Source organism: Hyaena hyaena, unplaced genomic scaffold, assembly GCF_003009895.1.
Source record: "Hyaena hyaena isolate Hyena2069 unplaced genomic scaffold, ASM300989v1 scaffold_40, whole genome shotgun sequence".
Taxonomy (NCBI): Eukaryota; Metazoa; Chordata; class Mammalia; order Carnivora; family Hyaenidae; genus Hyaena; species Hyaena hyaena.
Window position 1 is genome coordinate 4315279 of NW_024080672.1, and position 14890 is coordinate 4330168.

Sequence of the window (14890 nt, forward strand, 5' to 3'; positions counted from 1 at the left end):
ATAGGAGTGATATTATACTCTGACTTAACAAGGGAAAGAAATCTAGTCTATTTTCTAAACTTGCTTGTACCCATGAGAGGAAAATATTGAGTTATTTAGCTTATCCCTCCCAAAAGAAAACAAATTTTTCCAAAATATCTATTTCAGACATTATTTATAAGTGGCTTATGTGTGATGCTGCAGTTACTATGGCTACTAACAAGTGATCCCACAATGCAGTGGTGTCAAACAAGCATTTATGATGCCCATGACCTTGATGGGTCAGGAGTTTGGACAGGGCACGACAGAGATGGGGCGTCTCCACGCCACAGTGTCTGAGGCCTGGAACTGTCTGAAGGGCCATTCACTCACACATCCGGCAGCTGACACTGGCTGTTGGCTGAAGGACTTCGGTTGCTCTCCATGTGGGCCCCTCCCTGTGCTCTCTGTATGTAGGCTGGTTTTTGGGTTCCTTCCAGACTAGTGCCTGGATTAGGGCCAGATCCCAAGAGACAGAGAGACATGCAGGAGCCAAATCCTTTCATGGCCCGGGCCTGGAGGACACAGAGAATCACTCCCCCAGGCCACACGGGTCAGAGCAAACACAAGCCCTCACCAAGACGCATGGCAGGGGAAGGCGGAATCAACCTCACCTCTCCACGAAGGAGGGTTCATCATGCTGTAAGAAGTGCACGTAGGATGGGATCTGGGGCAGCTATCTTTGGGAAATTAAATCTGCCCACATGAAAATCAAAGTATTGTTCCCGTCTGTATGACTCTCTGGGAATAAGAAACATTGAGGGAAGACAGACAGGGAAGGTCAGTGATAAGTCAAACCCGTAACAACTCAAACCCGCAAACTTCATCTGCGTTGAGTCCACTCTGTTCCAGGGAGAGGGAAACATTCAGATCAAAATGACATGGACAGTGAAGCATTAGCGAGTACCCGTCTGAAAACCAGCATGATCACCAGAGAAGCTAACGTTCCTGCCCGCCTATATTAAAGAAATGTCCTACTGAAGCTTAGAGGCTTGGACCCAGTTAGTGGCACAACATGAGAGGCAAGAGGCCCCAGTGAATATCCTGGGGGAGACGGGCTGCCACTGACCCCAGCCACACACAACCCATGCCAAGTCATGCCCCCATGCTGCCTGGTCATTTCACCGCCCCCTCTTAAATTCACTCAACATAAGCAGCTCCTTGTAAAGTTCTGTTGCTCTTTGGGGCTGCTTAGCTGTTTTTGAAGGATTTTGAAGGGTTGAAATCTTTATCTAAGAGTCAGATAAGAAAATAAAATACACATTGATGAATACTCATTTAAAACCTACCAGAGTTGCCAGAAAAATCAGTCTATTTTCCAAAACATAGGACACCAAAGAGTAGAGGTTGTGTCAATGAAAAGAGCTTATTAATGTACTTGCCCAAAGTTTTTTTTCTCTAAATTCTTCATCCTTGGGGCGCCTGGGTGGCTCAGTTGGTTAAGCGTCTGACTCTTGACTTTGGCTCAGGTCATGATCTCGTGAGTTGTGAGATGGAGCCCTGAATTGGGCTCCATGCTCAGCGTGGAGCCTATTTAAGATTCTCTCTCTTTCTCCTTCCGTCCCTCTCCCTCTCTCTCTCTCCCTCAGTCAAAAAAGTAAAAAACAACCATTAAAACACACACACACACACACACACACACAATATACTATAGCCAAGAAGTTTATTCCATGAACACAAGATGGTTCGATTTATCATAAATTGAAAGGAAAAAAATCAAATAATTATCTCCATCTCACTGAAAAAAAAAAACTTTAACAAAATGTAATGCTTATTCCTGAGCAGTTTTTTTAACATCAAAAATAGAAATTGATGTATACTTTTCAACATGATAAAATTATATAAATCTCTGTCCTAAAGCCAACATTTTAGTGACTGGAGAAGCACTAAAGGCTGCCTCACTCAGGTCAAGAACAAAGACAAAGGCACCCGCTATTTCCACTAAATATTAACTTTGAATCCAAGCCACCAGCCAATCAGTCAGACAAGAAAACAGAGATGCTGGGGTGCCTGGGTGGCTCACTCGGTTAAGCGTCCGACTTCGGCTCAGGTCACGATCTCACGGTTTGTGGGTTTGAGCCCCGCATCGGGCTCTGTGCTGACAGCTAGCTCAGAGCCTGGAGCCTGCTTCGGATTCTGTATCTCCCTCTCTCTCTGACCCTCCTCTGCTCACACTGCCTCTCTCTCTCTCTCTCTCTCTCAGAAATAAGTAAAACGTTAAAAAAAATTTTTAAAAAGAAAGAAAACAGAGATGTAAGAACAATCAAACTCTCTCTATTTGCAGGTGTTGATAACAAAATTACCTGGAAAACCGAACAGAAGCAACAATAAAGGCTCACACCACCAATGAAAGAATTTAGTGGAAGAGAAGACTAAAGTGGACATAAAATAGCCATCATGAAAGTCTGACAACACACTCTGGGAATATGGAGAAATGCATTGTCACAATGCCAGTAGAAATGTAAGAGTAAACCACCTACAGAAGGAAATTTGATAATATCCAAAATATTACATTCCTACTATGTGATCCAACAATCCCATTCTAGGCTGAAAAAAATGGATTTTTAAGCACTCAAAATAGGAATAGATGGCTCATTTTTGAACATGATACAAATACATAAACCAAGACCAGTTACTATGACAGATACACCAGGCTATTACTCACTTCAAAATACAACAAAACATTTGCAATAGCGAAAGACTGGAAAACAACCCAAATGTCCAGCAACAGCAGACCGATTCAACTATGATACATCCATAGAATCCAACACTCCACAACTCTAAATGAGGAATGAACACTATCCCTATTTATCGTATGGAGCGATCTCCAAGACATGAGTTAAGTTGAAAAAAGCAAAGTAGAGAAAAGTGTACATGGCACGCTGGCCATTCAAGAAAGAAAAGGAGGGGCGCCTGGGTGGCTCAGTCAGCTGAGCGTCTGACTTCGGCTCAGGTCATGATCTCACGGTTGGTGGGTTCTAGCCCCATGTCAGGCTCTGTGCTGATAGCTCAGAGACGAGCCGGCTTTGGATTCTGTGTCTCCCTCTCTCTCTGCCCCTCCCCTACTCATGCTCTGTCTCTTTTTTTCTCAAATATAAATAAACACTTAAAAAATAAAAAAAAAAGAAAGAAAAGGAACCGAGATAAATGTGTGTGTGTGTGTGTGTGTGTGTGTGTGTGTGTGTGTGTGTAGTTTATTATATACACAGGTAAATTTTTTTTTTAAATTTTTTGAAAATTTATTTTTTTCAAGAGAGAGAGCATGCAAAAGTGAGGGATGGGGAGAGAGGAAGGAGAATGAGAGAATCCCAAGCAGGCTCTGTGCTGTCAACCAAGAGCCCGACATAGGACTCTACCCCACGAACCATGAGATCATGACCTGAGCAGAAATCAAAGAGTGGGACGCTTAACTGAGCCCCCACAGTGCCCCCGTATGTAGTTTCTTAGATGGGAGGAAGTAGAGTAAATGAGCAAAGACAGATACCTGGCTTCTATGAATATACCTTATTTTGTACATTTGACTTTGGAACCATGTAAATATTTTACTGGATTATAAAACAAAACAAGGGCCACAGCAACGAACGTGGTATTCTCCGTGTGATCCCGTTTCTAAGGCTGTGAACACACCCACTTGGGAACCAGAATCAAAAGAACCAACAGCACAGTTCTGACCGGTGAGCAGCCTTAAGCAGTGTGCGAGGCAAAGCCAGAGGCAGAGGAGCACTAACGAGAGACCGAGACCGTAGCACAGGACTTACCTCGACCTTGCTCTCAGGTTCATGATCAGCAGCCGAGAAATACACAACCTCCTGTACTTCATCCCTGGGCCGCGCTGAATTTTTCCCAAACACCACCAGACCGTCCTTAGCACGTGGGGGGAAGGCCACAAAACAGTAACTTGGAGGAGCGACAGCCATCCTGCAAAGAGAGAGAATGCCAGGGATGGAATGGAAGCGGCCCTACTGTGGAACAGTCCAACGGTGAGTTCTTCAAACACATTTCACCAGCGAAGAGTGTGGAACTGCGTGCGGCTAGTTCATTAAGGGATCCCCAGCTGGCACAGGGAGGTTGAGCGCCTGGCGTGGAACTGCGGAGCCGCCGAGGCCAGATAGCGGTTAGTCCTCCGTGGGATTCAACGAGCTCAGATTTGCAGCCATCAGCAGGGCAGCCAACAGTGCAATGACATAAGAGAGCAAAACACAAACACACTGCAATGTGTCCCAGGAAGAGAAAAATCAATAAATATACTTGTAACAGTGCCCTCCGCAAGTGTCTTAGATCACGAGATGTGTGCCTTCCTGAGACGTAAGGGATTTTGGGGTGGTGATGGGGAGACGGGTCTAGTGATAAAGTGAAAGATACTCTCCCTATTTTATGTATTTTTACTCTACCTCAATGACATAACACTCAGGAATCTCTTGGTTTTCCTCCAGCCTCTCCAGTGCTCCTGGGCTGGCTTGTTCTCTTCCACCTGGCCATTGAGCATCCTCACTGCTTGATCCTTCCTCCCTCATTTAATGCTCTTTTCTTCCTGGGAAAACCCATCCATGCCCATTAGTCACGTATGTGGCCATGACCTACACATCTGATTCCAGCTCTGTTCTCTCCTTGATCTCCCGACCCAGAGGCCCAAATGCCTTTTTGCTACCCAAAGCTGACTGCACCACCTTCTTCCCTAAACTGAGTCCCTTCCCACGGGTCTCTATCTCACTCACCATCCAATGAACTATCTGTCCCACTGGAACATCTGGAGGTCAAAAACTACCCGTTCCATCTGCTTCTCTGTTACCTAACCTACCACGAAATTCCACCTGTAGATTCGATCTTGTAAATCTCTTTGGAAACTATCCACTCTTCCCCATCTCCACTACCACCACTCTGCACCAAGCCTCCATCACTAGCCTGGATCCCCACCAGGAGTAAGAGCTTATTGCACAACACTATTATGCCCCCTCCAAAACATTGGCACGTGGCAGCCAATGTTTCTTTTACTTTTTTTAATGTTTATCTATTTTTGAGAGAGAGAGAGAGACCGAGTGGGAGCAGGGGACGGGCAGAGAGAGAGGGAGACACAGAATCTGAAGTAGGTTCCAGGCTCTGAGCTGTCAGCATGCAGCCCAATATGGGGCTCGGACTCACGAACCGTGAACCGTGAGCTTAAGTCAGATGTTCAACCGACTGAGCCACCCAGGCGCCCCCAAAGTGATCTTTTAAAGGACGATTTGATCATGTCAGTTGGGTCACCCTCCTTAAAATCCTTCAGCGGTTTCCCACGGTTCTTAGAATAAAGACCAAAATCTGGTCAAGCTCATGCCGCCTCCTCAGCCCCATCTCATGCCACTCACCAATCTCCCAACTCCAGCACACAGACCTTTTCCCAGCCCCTCCAACCCTCCCAGGGCCTTTGCACGTGCTTCGCCCCTGTTCCTGAGCACTCCTCTCTGCTCCTTATACCAAAACCATTTGCCTAGTTGACTCCTACTCCTTCACATAAAAAAGTCAGTCAAATTTATTTCACTGTATTGTAAGCTCTCATAGAACCCCATCCTTTTCCTTTATAGCAGTCTCAATCTGAAATATTTATGTAATGATTTTATTACCAACAGTCAATATTTGTTCTTTCCCCCCAAAGTCGAAGCAAGATGAAAGCAGGGAAACCACGTGTCTTTTGAACCACTGTCTTCTGCAGGGTAGATTTTCGAAAAATAAGAAACAAGTGCTCTTTTCTTCTTTCTTAAAACTGAAGCCAACTCTCTACAACTCTTTCTTTTTTTTTTTTTAATGTTTATTTATTTTTGAGAGAGACAGAAACAGAGCATGAACAGGGGAGGGGCAGAGAGAGAGGGAGACACAGAATCCCAAGCAGGCTCCAGGCTCTGAGCCATCAGCACAGAGCTCTATGTGGGGCTTGAACCCACAGACCACGAAATCATGACTTGAGGTGAAGTCAGCCGTTCAAACGACTGAGCCACCCAGGCACCCTTCTACAACCCTTTCTCACCACCATGCCGCACCTGGCTAGAACTCCCTCCCCAAAGTCTGTGCATTTCCTTCAGGATCTGATTCAAAATCTCTTCCTTTTCAGGATGCCTTCTACAAAGGACTGTCATTTTCCCAGCATCCATCAGCACTGAGGCCTCCAGTTTGTTCTAGAATGATGTACATTTGTTGTTTGTAAATTTACTGCTTCAAATGTTTCAAATAAGGACGCCTGAGGGCAGAACCCAAGCCGCGCAACTCCCGCAGCCCCTTTCCCAAATCCCTATCACAGGCACTCAACAAACATTGCCTATTAGGCCTACTGTCATAAGTGTGTCATCAATTATCCAACTGAAATGTGTTTTCTTAGGCAGAGAAGGACAAATACCATATGTTTGCACATATAGGAGGATTAGGAGGAACTTGACGGAGGAACAAGGGGGAGAAGAAGGGCGGAAATGGTGGGGGAAAGGGAGAGAGGCAAACCATGAGAGACTCTTGAATGCTGACAAAAACTGAGGACTGATGGATGTGGGGGGGGGGGGGGATGGGCATGGAGGAGGGCACTTTGGGGATGTGCGCTGGGTGTTATGTGGAAACTAATTTGACAACTATTTGTAAAAAAAAAAAAAATAATAATAATAATAAATTGAGTTACTTGTAGACAGCAAAAAAAAAAATGAAATGTGTTTTCTTTTAGGATTCCAAAATATAAGTGAGAAATAAAGCAATGATCCCGGCAAAGCCACTGGGATTCAAATCTCAGTCGCACCACCTCCTGCTGTGTGAGCCCGAGCATGTCACTTTCCCTCTCTGGGCCTAGGTTTTCTCTTCTGCAACTGTTTTGCTCCAGCCCATACGTTTATTATGAGTATCAAAGGACATGATGCTTGAGAACATATTTCACAAACTGTGAAAGCTACGTGAGGGTAAGATACTCTCTTTGGGTTTTGACTGTTCAAATAGAGAAGCATCTCAAAATTTCTATGAAACGAGCCAGTCAAATCCACCTCGCTCATAACTGGAGCAGTTATCCAATCACAGAGTCAGCAACATCTATGTGAGGGACCCTAGTGCCACGTCTGCATCCAGGCTTCAGGTTAGTCTGTGCATGCACCCCCTGGGCTGTCGAAAGGCCTTCCCTACACTGGGCACCAAGGGCGCCAAGAAGTGGAGGAGCCCAGAGCTCTGGAGGAGGGCACTTGTCAGGATGAGCAGTGGGTGTTGTAAGGCAGCCAATTTGACAATAAATTATATTTAACAAATAAAAATAAAAATAATTCCCTCCTAGTTCAGAAAACTACCCCCACCCACTTTGTGAGAAAGAACAAGCAGGAAGATTAAAAAACAAAACAAAACCAAAAAGACTCCAGTTCCTTCTCCAATGATCCTTTTCTATTTTCACAAAAACTGCATTATCTTCAGACTTGAGAAGTAGGACAAAATAAACCAAACTCTGTATGTATAAGAAAGACCTAGAAGCATTATAAGATAAAATGCCTTAATAGTGAGTTTCTAGAATTTGAGGGTGGGAAAAATTGCTGGCTGAGCCAAATAAAGTGAAACAAATCCAGAAGATCAGATGGAGAAAAGGTGCATTTACTTGTGCTTGAAATGCCTTTTGTATGTGATAGGAATCCCTTTCCTCCCCTATCATTGGGTCACTTCAAAAGTGTTGGTGTCTTGGGGTGCCTGGGTGGCTCAGTCAGTTAAGTGTCTGACTTTGGCTCGGGTCATGATCTCACAGTTCGTGAGTTCAACCCCTGCATCGGGCTCTGTGCTGACAGCTCAGGGCCTAGAGCCTGCTTCGGATTCTGTATCTCCCTCTCTCTCTGACCCTCCCCTGCTCACGCTGCCTCTCTCTCTCTCTCAGATATAAATAAAACATTAAAAAAAAAAAGTGTTGGTGTCTCATCTATGAGCAGAACCTTACTTTATTTGGATCTTAAAATTTGTAGGAAGCCACTGCTCTTGCATTTATGAGATGTATCTATAGAAAACAAATAAAACTCACAGGGCTTTGACAAGCCCCTGTTCTATGCTTCAGCCAGGACATCTGCTTGGTCAGCAAGACGTATGAGTCACATGACCATGACCTGGATGTAGGCAACACAAGCCCAGGGATGTGTGGGCCCAGAGAGGCTGGCTTTGCCACTGAACCTTGTAAAAGACTGGGGATGACAGAAGGAGGCAGAATTTTAATGTCTAGTTTTTTAATGCTAAATGAACCAGCAAACTGTGTAACACACCCAGTAGCAAACCAGCCAAGGCTAATTGTCCATTTATTTTTCCTGGATCACCATTCTAGACACTAGCCTCAGAGATGACTTAGCTGGATCCTTTTCCACTCTTTAGATCAATGCTGCCTGAAAGAGTATTCTACATTGACGGAAATTGTTCTATCTCCAATGTCCAATACGGCAGCCATTAGCCTCATAGTGTGTTTAAGGAACTAAATTTTTATTAAAAACCTTAATTAGTTTAAATGTAAATAGCCACACATTTTATTACCAAGTAATAGGAATGCTATTGGACAGAGCAGCCTTATAACCTCCCAATAAGCCCAGAAATGAAGATTTTCACATTAAGCCTTCCAATAATCCCTTAAGTGCTTCTTTGTGAAGCCCTCCACATATTCTAATGACAAAATATAAACTGAATTACCAAATAAACTGAATTACCAAAGAGGAGGTAGTACATTTTGAGAAGACCCAAGAAAACAAACACTAGAAAGTAGCTACTGAACTCACCAGGTGGACTGAGTTTAAGCAAGCTCTTTCTCCAGAAGCTAAAGGTGATCAAAGCTCCCAATTCCTTTTCCCTTGATGTGAGTCTCATATCCCTAACTCTGACTACACCATGAGTGTGCTCCCCATTGTTGCCTAGAAGTCTTTTGGGTACTTCTCTGATCAATCCCACTCTTTATGTCCTAACTGAACTTTTGAGACTTTCACTTTTTCTCAAACCTCCAACTACCTCCCCTAAGCAGACAGCTCACCTCCTCCTCCACAAAGAAGACATGGCTGGGGAAGGGAGATTTTCAGATACATGATAAGCAGCTTTGGAGGTCCTGTGACTCAAGAGAGGGCAAGGAGCCAATAAATCAAAAAGCCAGAGCTGAGACCAGAGAGAATGAGGAAGATGCTGGAGAAGCAGGTAGACAGGCTGGCCCATGTTAAGCCTGGAAGCCCATGGCAAGGATTTTAGTGTCTATGCTGTGATAGACATGGCTATCTCTCCCACGGGGGGCTTTTAAGCCACGTTTTAGGTAGAGGGTAGAGCCAATGCACGTAGGCAGTTTTTCAAAGGAGTTGGCCGTGACAGAAAGAACTCCTTAGATGTAAATGAAGGGGTTGACAAGTAATTCCATTTCCATATATTCGCCCTAAGGAAGGATCAGGAACACGGACAAGATGTACGCACAAAACTGTTCAACACAGCAGTACTTACACAGGGGTAAAACTAAACCTTAAGTGTCCTGCATCGCAGTAATAGCTGAAAACTTGATGCTACATCAATGCCATTACAAATGTCTGTGAAAACTGAAATCATCGTTGTGCTATACGCTGACTTGGATGTAAGTTTTAAAAATAAATACATAAAAACGTTTGTGAAGAATTAAAAAAAAATTCAACGTTCATTTATTTTTGAGAGAGAGAGAGCACAAGTGGGGGAGGAGCAGAGACACAGGGAGACGCAGAATCTGAAGCAGACTCCAGGCTCCAAGCTGTCAGCACAGAGCTCAATGTGGGACTTGAACTCACCGACTGTGAGATCCTGACCTGAGCTGAAGTCAGACGCTTAACCAACTAAGCCACCCAGGCTCCTCAAAGAATTTTTAACTGCGTGAAGAGATGGCTGGGGAGGATCATCCAAAATAAATGATCTTAAATTATATAACATTATGCATAGAAAAGACTAAAAGGAAATGTGCCCAAAATGTTAACCATGAGAGACTGGCCACGGAATTCTTTCTAATTTTTTCATATTTTCCCTCAATTTCTAATTTTCCTACAGGTATTTGTACTTATATACATACAAAAATGAGTTTTCAAAAAAATAAACCCAAGGGACAGTACCGACTTTAGAATTTTATTTTAAAGAAAATACTTTGTCTCTACTTCTGTATCCTGTCACATCTAAAATTTCAAGACTGGCAAATTCTTATCAGTTATTGTCAGGATGACATTTAAAAAATGTTTATTATTTTTTTTTGGGGGGGGAAAGCATGCAAGTGGGAGAGGGGCAGTGGGACAGAGGATCAGAAGCAGCAAGTCTGATGTGGGGCTCAAACTCAAGAACCACGAGATCATGACCTCAGCCAAAGTCAGAGCTCAACCAAGTAAGCCACCAAGGTGCCCCAGGATAACAGTTTGCATTGAAGTATAATTGACACTGTTACATTAGCTTCAGGTGTATAGCATACTGATTCAATATGTGGATACATTGTAAAATGATCACCATGATATCTCTAGGGGACGTTGTCACCACGCATAGAATTTTGCTGCTTGTGATGAGAACTTTTAAGATCTACTCTCTTAGCAAGTTTCAAGTATGCAACACTATATGACAATATATATAATTAACTATAGTTGCTGTGATGCTCCTTATATCCCCAGGAGTTACCTATTTTATAACTGGAAGTTCGTGCCTTTGACCCCCTTCACCCGTTCTTCCCATTCCTCATCTCCTAAGGGTGATATCCTTTACTCAGACTTATCCTAATTATTCTCTGATACTTTCTTTTACTTTTTTCTACAGCCTGCCTAATTCAGGGCTCCTCAAGGAGCACACACACTCTCATTACTATTATTCACCCAAATAGTGGGCAGAGCTCTCGTGGCGTTGTCCCCTCTGTCGAGGCCAAAAGAATGACGGGCCCTTCAGAAAGCCAATTCTCTGCCGACCCTGAGATGAAATGCCTCTGGAAGTGACTCAAGGAAACTCCATTTTGTCCCTATTATCTGTCAAAAACACTAGTTAACATACCAGCTAGTTACACTACAGAAGAAAAAAATAATCTGACAAGTTAACTCATCTATATACCGGGTAAAACATGCATTTTGACATCTCTGTTTACAAGATTTTTATATTCAGTTTTTCATGCATGACACCAAAAACTAAGGTGTTTTTTTTGCCTTTTCCCTCAATAACTTTATATAGTATTATGATGTGACGTTCTCCTTCACAAAGAAAACTAAAATTCAACGAATTCCCAATAGCACATGCCAATATAGAAATTTACTGCATGAAAAGGTGTTCATTTGTTTATATTTGGCTTTCAAAAATGGTATAACCATTTGATAATAGATTTTTTATCATAACTACTGTCTACTTAAACCAGCATTAAATGAGTGGACAGAGGTTATGCAGAAGTAAAGCCTGATTCATGGCTTTTTAAAAAAAATCTTGCTTGTTTTGAGATGCGATTCTTTTTTGTTTTTTAATAAATGTTTATTCATTTGGGGGAGAGAGACTATGAGCGGGAGAGGACCGGAAGGGGGCGGGGGGACAGAGGATCCTAAGTGGACTCTGTGCTGACAGCAGTGAGCCCAATGCAGGGCTTGAACTCACGAACTGTGAGATCATGACCTGAACTGATGTCGGACACTCAACCGGCTGAGGCACCCAGGCGCCCCCTGAGATGCAATTCTGAAGCCATTTTCTGCATCATCCCCATGAGAGATGGGGAGCACCATTCACTCCGGGCCTGAAATGGAACCTAGCTGTAGCTAAAGTCATCTTTTCCAAACTGCGGGTTGTGGCCCTTTTGAGGGTTACGAAATCGACTCAGTGGATAGGATCAGTGGTTTTTTTTTTTAAACAGACATTTTTTATAAAAGAATGTATGCATCACACTTAACAAGGGTAACTGCCGTTATAAGAACCTTTAATTTTACGTTCAGGTATATACATGTAAACATATAAGTGGGTGCATATGCTGGGTGGAAACAGAACATTTCTCTCTCTTACTGTGGGTCTCAAGCAAAAATCTTTAAAATCAACAGGCTTAAAGGGCAGGTCTGCTGAATAAGGCTTCTTTGTGGTAAATACCAATTAGGATTCTTGCCAAGTAAGCGATAGACTAATAGTTCCAATTAATGAAACACTCCAATTTAACTCCCATGGATAGTTAAACCGACAGGCGTTTTCCTAGCTGTACTTGCTAAGAATATTTTAAAGTACATTTATCTGTGGTCCATACCGCATATTTTCTCAAACTGGATTATTTTTCATGTCCTATGCTACAAGAAGACTGGAGGTTGGGATAAGCATACAAGCTGCAATTATTAAAACAGAAGGAAGCTGGTATTGTTTCTGCAGTGGAGGAAAGGAGTCAGATTATTCACCAGCTGGAATGGTAAGAAAAAAATAGCTAGCACTTCTCCAAGCCCCTCCACCCTCTAGCCACTTCTCTGGTAAGCTACTCGTCTTCCTTTAGACGAGCCCTGTCCAGTAGAAATTTCTGCGATAATGGAAACGTTCTGTATTTGTGCTGTTCAACAGAGTGGCCACTGGTCAGATGGGGCTACTGAGTACTTGAAATATGGCCAGTGCAAGTCAGGAGCTGAATTTTTAATTATCTTAAAATGAAATAGCCAACATTACCCTAAGTGAAATAAGCTGATCACACACACACACACACACACACACACAAAACAAACACTATATAATCTCACTTATATGAGGCCCTGGAGTAGTCGAATTCATAGAGACAGAAAGCAGAAAGGAGTTACCAGGGGCTGGGGAGGGGGGAATTGGGAACTGTTGTTTAATGGGTATAGAGTTTCAGCCTCGCAAGAACAAAAAATTCCCGGAGATTGGCTGCATGACAGTGTGAATATCCTTAACACGACTGCACTGTGCACTTGAAAAGCAGTTAAGATAAATTTATGCTATGTGTATTTTACCACAATTTAAACAAATTTTTAATTAAAGAGCCATATGTGGCCAGAGGCCACAGTACTGCAACTGCCCAGCTTCGCAGATTGCTACTGTCAGCCGTAGTGCCCCAGAGCTCAATTTCTAACCACCCTTGTACCCCTTATCAAACTTCTTTCGGGGGTCCTGACTTGCGCATGGGAACAAGGTATGGGAGCATCCCTGGAGTTCGCTGCACGGGATCTGCGCCTTCACCCTCTAGCTGGTGCCCGCAGGCTGGCGCGCCGCACCCCTGTAACTAGGAGACGACTTACAGAATGTCTAGACGAGGGGGGAGGAAGCTGCAAGTGAGAAGAGGTCTTTGTCCCCAAGTTCGGGCAGTTGTTATGGAAGGGCATGAATGCTCTGCACCCGGGTAGGGATTTTCTTTGCCTGACCACCAGACTGCCCTGCCCTTTTATCTCAATGAAGCCCCTGAGTGTCCCTCATCAGTCACCTTACCCAGTAATAAGAAAGCCTGAAATTGCATGAGAGGAAGAAAATGACCACCTCTGTAAGCTAGAAGCTTATTAACTGTCTCATAAGCAACTGCGACAAAGCGCCTTTGCTTGCACACAGAAATGAAACCCAAATGCCCGGCAAGGTTTCCTTACTCTCCAAGCTCACAGCTTTACCAAGCAGATGGGGTAAACTTAAATGTGGTGTCTGTGGATTACCGGCTTCCAGAAAAGCCAAGAAGACATTATTTGATGATATTATTTTATTCATTGATAAAGGCATATTTTTATTATTTTTTATTTTTTTATGGTTTTTAAAAAATTTATTATTAAGACAGAGAGAAACAGAGCATGAGTGGGGGAGGGGCAGAGAGAGAGGGAGACACAGAATCCGAAACAGGCTCCAGGCTCTGAGCTGTCAGCACAGAGCCTGATGTGGGGCTCAAACTCACAAAACTGCGAGATCACGACCTGAGCCGAAGTCGGACGCTTAACGGACTGAGATACCCAGGTGCCCCAATAAATTCATTGTTTCAAGTATTGACGTTTGGGGCGCCTGGGTGGCTTAGTCGGTTAAGCGTCCGACTTTCGCTTAGGTCATGACCTCGCGGTTCATGGGTTCGGGCCCCGCGTCGGGCTCTGTGCTGACTGCCAGCTCAGAGCCTGGAGCCTGTTTCAGTCTGTGACTCCCTCTCTTTCTGACCCTCCCCTGCTCACGCTGTCTCTCTCTCTCTCCTAGAAATAAATTTAAAAAAACATTAAAAAAATAAATAAATAAATAAATTATTGACGTTCTTGCTGAACTGAAAACAGGACAAACCCTAATCACTTACAAATTGATTTTTCTGCCATGTATCTGCTGCCAGAATGGCAAAGAATAATGAGGTGTTCTGGAAAGGAATTATCTAGCTAGACATTGGATGTAAATGCTAACCGAAACTCCTCTCCTGAAAGAAAGATCCTAAGAATTGTTTTTGTTGAAAGCTCAAGATAGTAGAGCACAGGCTTCGGGAGTCCAGAGCCAGGAATTCCAGCTTCTAATACTCCATGCCTTGAATGAGGAACTATTTAACAGAAGAAAGATCATATAGAGTATTAAGTAAGTAAGCAGGCTTTGGGTCAACCTCGGTTTGAATCTCAGGCCCATGTCACCTTTCTCTGACGGACAATGACAGGGTTACGGCTGGCGAGGGGTGAAATGAGCAGACACCTGCAAATATTACAAAGTGCTCAGAACACCACGTGGGTCACCGTAAGGACTCGATCCTCATGAGAATGAGAAAAGATCCATGAGGAAGGCTATTCCTTTGTTAACGGACATCAGAAACTGGCTTTTTCCTTGAAGAATCTAAATGTTCTTTCATCTTTTGGAGATTTGCCTCCTTGTCACCTGATGCCTTTCAAGAGCTACTTAGTATCCCCTTTCTTTAATTTCAAGGGCAACCCTTCCCTGTGACCGTTCATACTTAGAGCAGCATGAGGAGGGACAGGGGGTGGCAGGCTGCACATTTGGT

General features: G+C 43.7%; 1 protein-coding gene across 1 annotated transcript in view; it reads right to left on the bottom strand.

The window, feature by feature from the left end:
* The window catches only part of SCRN1 (secernin 1), a 64910-nt gene that overhangs the window by 36905 nt on the left and 13115 nt on the right, over positions 1–14890 (bottom strand). Inside the window, exon 2 of the mRNA XM_039229881.1 lies at positions 3777–3936. Coding sequence (XP_039085812.1) covers positions 3777–3935 — 159 coding nt within the window. The 5' untranslated portion in view covers position 3936. The remainder of the gene's footprint in view (positions 1–3776; positions 3937–14890) is intronic.